General features: G+C 38.9%; 1 protein-coding gene across 1 annotated transcript; it reads right to left on the bottom strand.

Moving 5' to 3' along the window:
* Window positions 1–4,371: 4,371 nt before the first annotated feature.
* tagapb (T cell activation RhoGTPase activating protein b) lies at window positions 4,372–10,018 on the bottom strand. Its single transcript, XM_062436768.1, has 10 exons — window positions 9,820–10,018; window positions 9,334–9,418; window positions 9,159–9,212; window positions 8,668–8,737; window positions 8,221–8,372; window positions 7,706–7,867; window positions 7,442–7,551; window positions 6,908–7,094; window positions 6,515–6,596; window positions 4,372–6,392 (listed from the first exon to the last, which is right to left on the bottom strand). The coding sequence occupies exons 2-10, from the start codon at window positions 9,358–9,360 to the stop codon at window positions 5,275–5,277; spliced, it is 1,962 nt and encodes a 653-aa protein (XP_062292752.1). The 5' UTR covers window positions 9,361–9,418; window positions 9,820–10,018; the 3' UTR covers window positions 4,372–5,274.
* Window positions 10,019–10,786: the final 768 nt, after the last annotated feature.

Here is a 10,786-nt window from a genome sequence, read left to right as displayed (position 1 = left end):
TTGACTTGCTGATGTAAGACCACTTCCTGTACAGAGAAGTAAAAAGGTGACAAAGTCAACCTTATACTGCATTTCCAGCATTCATCTATGAGTATCATAAAGATTTAATAAAGTGTGAAGGTCGTTTTTGACTCAGTTTTATGTGTTTATATGTTAATATTCATTAATTACACTATGGTAATGGAGTGCCAGGATGAAGTATATTTTGTGGTTTGTGGTATAATCTTGCCATCTGCTTCTACCCATTTTGCTTTTGTTTTTGGTATATCTAAATAGTACACATGAATAACAAAATGTTCAGATGAAAACAGATTTGTTATGCTCACAGGCAGGCTTTGTAATGTGGGCGGCATGAGACATTTAGTAAAGTAAAGCAGAAACTCATCTCATCATACTGTTAACCACAAGGAGAAAAGTGTCAGAGAAAAGTAGGGCACTGGATTCTTACAGTGAAATGTAATTATAAGGACAAAGGTGAGAGATCTGTGTTAAAAGTGATGACTTAAGAGGCACATTTAGTCTTTTTTGAATTTTTCCATGTAAGAGATTTCTTGACAAAGTAACATTGTGAAAATAATTTTATTCACAACACAAACAGCTAAATAAACCATTACTACCACACCAACAACAACTACTACTACTACTAAGATGATTGTGCCACAGTTTTGCATATTTAACCAACTAAACAAAGAATTATTATATAATATTTCCATGAAAACAACAACACAAACAGCCAAATATAGCCGCAGAGGGCCATGCTGGAGTGACGTCAAGTGTTTTTGATCTCTTTTAAAAAGGAATAATAAATATCTGCTCGGATGAGTGCGGCGGTTTCTCTCTCGTGAAGGGTTCGGATTTGCTCTTGTCTTTGCACATTATATTGTTTATGCTTCAGCTGTCAAAAATGATTATGCATTATTAAAAGGTAAACTGTTTAGTTTGCCACTTTGTTAGCCTCGTCTCATTAGTGTTGACTGGCAGCCCTGAGATTATGCAACAAGCAGGGCATAGTGCCACACATTGATCTTTGGTGCAATAACGTAGCTACTCACATTTTTTAGGTTATTCCAGACATGTAGCCTTGTTTCCCTTTCACAAACACAATCCACAAACGTATCACTATATTTGTAACATATTATTTAAAAACATTGTCAAGAAGGAATTGGTACCCTCTGCTTTAATTGAAAGCCTTCCTCAGCATCTCAACATGTTATAAATGCTCAGCAGTTCAAGAACAGCAGGTGGTAAAGGTGGTATATCATTATAATCATTTCAAAATCACAATGGTACACTTGTACAGCCAGAATCCAATCAAAAATATGATAGTGGGCAAAGTGGGCAACACATGGGGAAAACCAAAGAAACCACCTTGTTAACAAAGGCCACAGAAGGGACTGCTGCTCATGAGTATGTGCAACAAGCTGACACCAGCTCATTGGATGGAATGAAAAAAAAGTTACTGACAAAACATTCAGGGCAAGTTGAAGCCCTGGCTTTTGACTTACAGGAAGCATTTCTACACACATTCACCTAAGGTTTTGGAACTTTGACCATGTTTAGCATAGATATCTGACATCATAACAGTATATAAATAACAAATAAAAAAACATAAAAAGCATAATATGTCCCCTTTAAGATCTTGTTTTCAAAAGAGGCCTATGGAAAAAATAAGTACAGAGATAAGATACAACAAACAACAAAAAAGTGATCATAGTCACAAGACTGAAACTCTATTCCAGGCCAATATCAGAAGGAAAACTAAACAGTTAGCAGAAGTCACCCACTCCTTGCTTCCCTCTGTCAGTCTATGCTTTGTCTGGCCTATCATTATGTGGCTATTATCAGGTTGTCCATACTATAACTGCACGCATTTATTTAGCTGAAACCATGTTTTTATTGTGCCAGAGCATGTATTGTGTTTTATGTCTGTTTACTGAATGCTTCTGCTTTGCATGTTTAAATTAGTGCCTTCAATAATAATGCTGTACTGTCTCACATAGCGTATATAAGAACAGTAATATTCCCTATTATGTTTGCTTTGCATATAGTGTATTGTGGTTGTCTGTGTTCCATGTTTTGAGTAGTACAATCAAGTTCAATCATGTCTTGTATGATATGTTTCTTTTACTAACATCAATATTTTATTTCCTGTCATCTACACTTTACAGATTTGGCATCTCTGTGGCCAGGTGGTTTCAGGTGCTGAATGTGTCAAGCGTATCATACCTCCTCTCTCTTCACTCATTTCCTGTCACCTCTCTACTGTCACTGTATATAAAATTATCAACACCAGAAAAAGAAAATGTACATAAAAGATATTTGATGATCTATATATACAGTGCACAGTTAATATAGTGCAGTAAATGCATTGTTATCAACTAAACTAAACAACGGTATACGAAACATTTAAAATGTGCTCAATGTTGACTAACTACAATAATTGAATGCTACTTGCACATTAAAAATCTAATAATATAATATATTCTGCAATATTATAACCCCAAAAGAGGCTATTTTTATTATTATTATTATTATTGTGTGCCTCTGTATCTTTTACTGGCCCTTTATGAAGCTCAACAGTTCAGCTTCTATCTCTAGCAGGCAGTGTTAGCTCCTGTCTCTTTAAGGCCTCCTTCCTAATAAGCCCACTTTGTTCTGATTGTTCAGCTTTCTAAAAGCCTGTCTATCAGAGTTGTGTTGAGTTACCACTGATGCAAATTTAACATTTCCTAATTTACAGCTTATATTATATATAGCTTATCATATTAAACACTTTTAAATTATTAAATAATGGGAGACTTTGATTGTGAAGAATTTACAGGAATTGAAATGTGTTCCTCTGTCCTGCTGCCCTGCTGTGTAACAGAGTTGTGGCTTGGTGTGACTACTCCTAAAACAATGGAAAAACACCATAATGTTAGCGGAGTGGAGCAGTGAACTGGCATGCTGTGTGGCAAGCAGATGACCATAAAGAGAAATCTGTCAAGAGCCGGCTAAGACTGAAAGTAGTAGACTGAAAAAAACTGTCTGAAGCCGGTGCTTTTTGCTTACAAGGTTACATACATTTATCTTGTTGTTTGACACTTTGGCCATGTTTAATACAGTATAAACAACCAACATTGTTACATTATATATTTAACTGAAATAGACTGAAAATAAGGAAAAGCATAATAGGCCCCATTTAAATAACCCAGTGACCCCATCTTTACAAGCCTTTGAATTTAATAAATGAATCCTATATAGTGCAAAGTATTGGAAGTTCAGCATTTACGTGATGTTTTTGGATTATTTTGAGGCTGTAGTAGTTGTTGTTTTTGATCCCAATGAGTCCTTGTGCCAAATCTCTATATGCCATCATCCAATCCACTAGGTAGTCTCTTCTCTATTATTAAATACACCGCTGACATGTGAGTCATTATCCACTTCATTATATGTACTGTGGCATCAGTTCACCACATGCACCACTGATCATTGACAAGCACTAAATACAGACTCGCTTTCATATTCAATGGGAGGTCTCAATGAGCTCAGCAGTAACAATGCATACTGATTATGAATAGTCAAAACAGCTCAAGCATAGCTGTTCCTTAGTTGTATTGTTGCTTATTAATGAATACATGCCTTGCTTAAAGGGAGTATTTCAGTGGAGTATATACTGTAAATAAATGAATGTTGATTCCCAAAGGGAATACATATATGTGCCTGTATTGTAAGACTTTTGTTTGTTAAAAGTAGAATCTTTTTTGCAAAGATTAATAACCTAAAAACTTTGTATGTGTGAAAATGTCAACTTCAGTGGTAATATTAAAAAAAGATCATAATGCGTACTGCTGACTAGGTGTTATTTTCCAGTACTTCCTACTTATGATGTAAATAATTGTGAGAGTTCACATTTTAGAGTTGTAAATGTGATTGTAAATGATTGTCAGTTTATCTTTAAGCAAAATGTTATTAAATCAATCTCAGTTAAAATTTTTGGATAAATGAAACTTGTTGAGGAAGGAAACAATCTGCTTTACAAAGGAAGGAAGACGAGGTGGCATCGGCTCATCGTGCCGTCAGAGACAGAGGAAGAGCAATTCAGAGAAAAACCAAATCCGTTCATGTGACCATGTCTGGTTTCCTTCTCTTTCAAAGTGTTTTGTGCCAGAACATGCTGTTCTCTCAACAAGCCTTGTTAGCTTCTGTTACGCAACAGATCTAGCAAAGAGAAGTTGAGCCAAACAACACACTCTCCTCCATCTTCTCATTAAATCTATCACTGATGATTGACCAAGGAGCACCACAACAGCCTTTTAAAACATCTCACCGAAACAAAGACACAGTTGTTTTATTCTACATTTTTGTATTTTTCTTTTATTGCATCACTTGTCTTCCATTTTCTCCTTTGCTATTTTGACTTTATTTACATTTTTAGCATACAAATAAACAAAGCATAGCTCAACATAAGGAAAGTGCTTTAATGTAGTGGAAAAGAAGACCATGCAAGGTGAAGAAGATTTATAAAAAGCAAAAAAGTGTGAGTGCTCAACATGCTCTGCTGTGCATGTCATTATGTCTACAAAACATTATACACAACATATAAAATCAACACTCATAGCATATTTTGTCCACAGCAAACTGTGTGTTCATAGCTTCATTGTGATAGACTAAATATCTATCATATAAGTCACATATTTTTTTTAATATGTACTCTAAACAGTACTACTAAGAAAGTGCAACCATGTTGGCAGCACATAGCTGACATTCATTCAAAGTGAAAGAGTGAAAAATGAACAGATTGGACTTTATATACAACAAATTCTCTAACACAGAGTTGCTCTGTAAACTGTTCAACATATTGAGTCTCACTGTCCAGAGCCTAAAAAGCAGTGTCTCCATGTAACCAACCAAAAAACACTGAAAAGTAAGATATAGGGTAGGAAGAAGCTGTAATTATGAGCACAGACATTCTTACAATTATCTGGATGAATGAAAGGTTGATGGGTAAAGATTGTATTTATAAAGCTCTTATGTACCTTAATGGACAAAGCACTTTCCAATGTGCCTTTCATTTTCCATTTCACATCTCAGTGCTGCCATTCAAGTGTCAGTCTTAGTCAAAGATGCCAACATATGAAAACATCTCTGCCTGAATCACAGCAAGTAGTCGATGTTTCAAACTGGTTTGTTATCATTGCCCTTTGATGTCACCTTTCTTTCTTTTTTTTCTTCTGCCATCAAGAAATGGTTGTATAACTAAAACTCCAATCTGTGAAACTTTTTAGAAGTCAGTCAAACATAAGACTCCTTGGTGTAAGAAAGCTCCTCAAACATAGGTTGGCTACATCTCCGTGACACCATGTCATGATGGCCTGGGGACACAGACTCAGACATGGCTCTCGGTCGGAAAGGCCTTGAGGCATTGACTTGGTTGTGTGTCGCTTGAGCAAAACAGTCTGGGTAGTCATAATTTACAGACGACGGGCGGGACCGGAGCTGTATGGCATCTTGCACAGTCATTGATCGATACTGTGGAGGAAGACATGCATTCTGCACCGCCTCATTGTATGACGGAGGCCTGCTGGGCAGCCTGCTGTCCATATGCCTGAACACCACAATGGCCGACAGAGGGCGAGGCTTTTCCACAGGCTCAACTGGAGGCTCTGCTTCACTCTGAGAGTCCTCCTGGAGTGTTTCACAAGGGAAGGAGTTCTCCTTTTGGGAGTCTTTCTTCAGGCTACTCCTGCTAAAGGCTCCTAAGCTCCTTGTCCTCATGAGGACCTTACTGGCAACTCTCATAGACTGTGAGCGCTTCTTCTCCTCTGAATTCGGCCTGGCAAAGTCCTGCTGAGCCTTTGCACCCACTGAGGGTGGGTCTGCTCTCCTGGAGCAGGGTGGTGACCCCACTGGGGAACTGGTATAAACAGAACCCTCTGATTGGTTGGAGGCAGCGCTCTCCAGAGAAGAGCATGAGCAGTCCTTGCCTTGATAAGCAGTGTAGAGCTGTGGATCCATGTTGCGACTGCTGCTCAGTTTTGGAAAAGACAGACCTGGCCTTACTCCACCTTGTCGCCTGAGCAAGAAGGAGTCATCTGAGATCTGCTTTTTCAAAGGTTGCTCCTCAAAGTCCCGCCTCTCCATGGAGCAGTCATCATGGCTCCTGGCATGGCAGCACAGGCTCTCAATATCAGGTGAGAGGAGGATGATAGGCTCAGAGCAGCGACGGTTGTATTCAGGCTTTGGGTTGAAGACAGCATCAGATGTCCAAGAGGAGGTGGTTGTGCTTGGACTAAGGGAAGAAGATGATCCACACTCTCTGTTTGTGGAACTCGTACTCTCTCCTGCTTCTCCATCTCCATCTGGGTCTGTGCTGTCATATGCAGAGTCATGATGCTGGGAGGACAGTGAGTCTGCAGAGTGGGGGAAGGAAGGCCTGATTAGGATCTCTAAACATATAATAATCATGCCTTTTTACTCAAATTGTTCAAATGTCCCCAGTAACAACAGAGATTTGGGTGAGGTGTTGGTTTACCTTCATCAGTATCCAGAAGATTTGGGATATTATCTCCAAGTATGTCATAATGCTCAATCAAGAACTGAGTTAGCTCTGTGGCCTGTAGAAAATCAGAAAAAGGAGCATAAGTCAAAATACAACACTATTAATCTTCATAACTAAAACTTAAGTATTAGATAAAGAATTCTAAAAATCAAAAGCTGCTGTTCAGGATACAGATACAATCCAGACACAGTACAGTATTTCACCCAGTTAAGATGGTGTGTTTATTTATAAGCACCCGACTAAACAAGCAAGAGTATATGCTAGTTTACCCTTACTTATGAAACCTTTTGAGGTTTTTTGCACTGTCAACCACACAGCTTCGAACGCCCTAAAGTGCGAAAGTATATTCATAACATGACTTTCTACCTTCTTCATCTTTTCCTTCTGCTCATCCAGCGGGGTGCCGTCCACCTGCAGCAGTGTGGGGGCGATACACACCGCAAGGTTGTAGGCGTCCATCTTGTTGATGTCAGCATTCTCAAGGATATGATGGAGGACGCAAACTAGATGTTGCAGGAGGAGTTTGTTGGGCCCCGGTAACATGTCAACCACCCTGATGGCAGGTAGCAAAAGGGGAAGGAAGCAAAGAAAGAACAGGAAGAACACATTAGCTTGGCGCTCTTTTTTTATTCAAAGATTCTTCCTTTTTAAAAACAGTGGACAGACTAAAAAGAAGAAGTGGTTTGTGTTCAGCCTTCAAATGGAGGATATTGTGAATGCTGTGCGAAACTCCCCTCAAAAAACCCGTCAGTTTACTTCTTGCCACATAGTCATGAAAACACCAGACAGATAACCTTTCATTCATAAATGTCATCCATAAACACAAGCTGGGCATCACAGTGTTGTTGGTAAATTGCATTTTACATGGTCAGGACTCATTAGCAGCTATTGATTGCTTACTTTATGATTTCCAGAACTCTCTGCTCGGTGACCTCATTGTCCAGAGCCTTGATCCACTTGTCATAAAGTTCAGACACCAGCAGGCTGCCAGGAAGTTCCTTCAGAAAACTCTGTCATAACAAAGAGAGAAACATATTAATGGAAACGATCTGGTTATAAATGGAACATACTACTGGTATTACAGATGCATTATGTGTTATCCTTTCACGTATTTGGACTCTGACTCTGAGACAAACACACAGACAGATCAAGATAGGAACATACTTTGAGTAGCCCGACCAGCAGGACGACAGGCTGGCTCTCCATTTCCACCTCCACGCCGCTATTGAGCTGTTCTCTGATGTCCCTCATGGTTTTGTTGTTGCACGGTTTCCGAAACACTCCCTCCGTGGACGGCCCTTTCTTCCTCAACCACACCAGCATCTCCTGGTGAGGGGGTGGGGATAAAGGAAAGGAGAGATTGTTTTAATAAAAGCAAAAACAATATGTGTGTTGAGTGCATTTTGAGCTGATCAACAGGTAGTTTATGTAGATGTGTGGTTTCCTGTCCTCATTAACAAATTCTGAGAAAATGTGTACACAGTACAGTAGTTAAAGTGCTTAAAATAGGATGCAATTCTGCACAAAGCAGACAGAAAATTTCATTTAGGCCCATGTTTCAGAAACAAATGACATGTCAAAAAGAAAAAGACCACAAAGTTATTAAAAACAACTTGGCAGAGGAGGGGAAACAAAGACTTGAGATTAGATCTGACATTTAAACTCGAAAGTTTACTTACTGTGACTGGTTTAGGAAGTGAGCAGTCATCTGGGCATATTCTGCAGAGGGGCCGTCCAAACAGCTGAGGCTTGGTGTCTGCATCTGATCGGCTTGCTTTGCTGATGAAACTGGAACCCTTTCTCAGCCTCCTCACCAGGTTCCACTTGGTTTCTGAGTAGAGAAAAAATGTTTTATCCATCAGCTTTGCAGGTGTATGCATTTATCTAATGCTTTCATTTAGAATGATTTAAGAGTCCGTGCAACATGGAGTCGTGCCAATGTGGCAAAAACTGTTTTTCTTCGCTTGCACACTCTTATCAACAGTCAGATTTCCTTTTTCTGCCTCTGTGGTTGCTCTTTCTGCTCTCATGTCTCAACACATGGCACTCTTTAGGGGCCCCTCCCTTTCATCAAAACTGTCACTGAGAGACATCTGCAAAAAAGCGAGAGAGATTTTCAAACTCACCAGTAGAGGGTTGCATCTTGTCATCTTGGAGATTCGACAGCCTTGACTGGGCAGAGATCTTTGCATTACCCTGGTAACAAATTAAATAAAAAGTGATGTGGTTATGAACATGCAAGAGGAACATGGGCAGGCAAGAATAAAGGAGGGGGTCCTGTTTCCTCAAATTGCACACAACGCACGCCCTCGTCGTCCATGCCGACTGACACGTGAATATAAAGTGATGAATAAAGTGATATCAAAATCATACAACAAATTGTATTCTAAACATTATAAATTTAGCATTCTCTTTCAAATTGTGCTACTTTTTTTTCCTTTTTTTTCTTTTTTTTTTTTTACAGTTACACGCATTTCAAAGCTATTTATATCCTTCAAATCTGTTTATTGATTAATCCTTCAGCATGACTGAAAAAGCGCAGGTGTCTTTCATAAACAACTGTTTCGCTTCAACACCTTTAATTTCAAGAAGTAGCTGAAACAGGGTTTTTACTTACATCAAGTGGAAGCTCAATAAATTGTTCCATGCCACCTCCTGTTAGAGTTTTGGTCTAGAGAAGAAAAAAAAGACACAGACAAAGACAGAGAGAGAAAAAGATTACTAAGTAACAGCTCTATTTGAGATATTTTGGCTTCTATTGGACATAATAGAGCAGACTGTGATAGACTTACTGCGACGCTGCCACTCAACACCTTCATGAGGACGTCTGGTGGTGAAGTAGCACAACCAGCTCTCGCTTGCACGTCTTTAATTTTTCTGTGATGAAAAAAAATCCCATAAAATATAGATTTATACTTAAACCATAGGCACCACCTACTTGAATGATCACACTTTTAGTTGTCATTTTGATTTGACATAGCCTCACAAAAGAATTCTTGGTCATGGGGTTTTTTTTGTCATCTTAACAGTGGATCATCACAAAACTATAACATTTCTTTTAGACAAAACTGACAACATATTAGGTCATATCATCTATTATATATTTATTATATCATTACACCGCATTATCTTAAATGTTGAAATATCAATTTTCTGAATTGAATTGAAATATAATTTCAGAGTTCGTATTGATCTACTCTTTACAATCTGGCTAAAGCTCATGACTGGATGAATATTAACAATTTGTTGATATAAACAACAATGATATTAGTTCTTACCCGTGAAGAGTATCTAACCAGCGTTCTTTCACCTCAGGCGAGCTGCAGGCAAAATAACAGCATGGTGTGAGTTACTAATCCACAGAGAGAATCAAACAGGCCGGCATGCACAGTGGGTGGAATGAGACGAAGTGTGCACCTACATTCTCATTTTAATAAACTGGGTGGAAATTGTAGCTCAGTCATGGGAACAGGAAGCAGCGTCACGGCGGCCCCCAACCAAACACCTTCCACTTCCTCCTAGACTACATTTGCTGTGGTTCAGCTGTCCATCAGTGGAAACTGACGGAAACAGATACGTATGTCTACGTTTATACCTGTATCCCATTGTAGTTAACCTGTTATGCCCTGTAACTATTAATGCCAGACACTTTGCTGTACCATATGGCTGTATGCATATTAAGAAATAGTCAGCTGGTGAGCACGTGGCGTCTGCCTCTGTGTCAGTGAGAAGGAATGAAACTTTCACACACTTGAATCATTACTAGAACAAAGAAGGTCAGAAAATCATTTTCAAACAAAACAACTCAAAACTCACTAGGGGATTCATCATCTTCTTGGAATAGACAAGCTTCATGGTTTGGGTCTAATAGCTTTGCGAGAAACGTGGGAGTCAACGAATAACAAAAATGACTTCCACAAATTCACTGTTTCTCAACTGAATTTCAGTTACACAGTAATTCATTGAAAAATGTTACAACATCTAGACATGAGTTATGAGACAGCATTTTTCCTGCACTTCATCTTTACAGTAACGGACAGTATTTCTAAAAGTCAGCTGCTGATAATCCCCTCACAGAAGGATTGGTTTGGCAGCCAACTCCGAACTTCCTATTTTGCAATCTCTTGTCTTGTGATGCTGCATAGAGGACTTTCTCTCTGCTACTTCCCTATTTTCATGAGAGATCATGTGGCCATTTACTACATGTACGGATATTCCATGAACAACATCAGGTTTCAGTAAGCT

Source organism: Scomber scombrus, chromosome 17 (assembly GCF_963691925.1).
Source record: "Scomber scombrus chromosome 17, fScoSco1.1, whole genome shotgun sequence".
Taxonomy (NCBI): domain Eukaryota; kingdom Metazoa; phylum Chordata; class Actinopteri; order Scombriformes; family Scombridae; genus Scomber; species Scomber scombrus.
This window is presented reverse-complemented; position numbering and strand designations above follow the sequence as displayed.

Bases quoted from the DNA above. Each gene is read 5' to 3' on its own strand.
- tagapb (XM_062436768.1), bottom strand. From the start codon at position 9,360: ATGAAGGTGTTGAGTGGCAGCGTCGCA. The intron at 7,552-7,705 runs GTATGTTCCTAT...TTGTTATGACAG, and splicing joins TGCTGGTCGGGCTACTCAAA to AGTTTTCTGAAGGAACTTCC. The intron at 7,095-7,441 runs GTAAGCAATCAA...ACCTGCCATCAG, and splicing joins AGAGTTCTGGAAATCATAAA to GGTGGTTGACATGTTACCGG.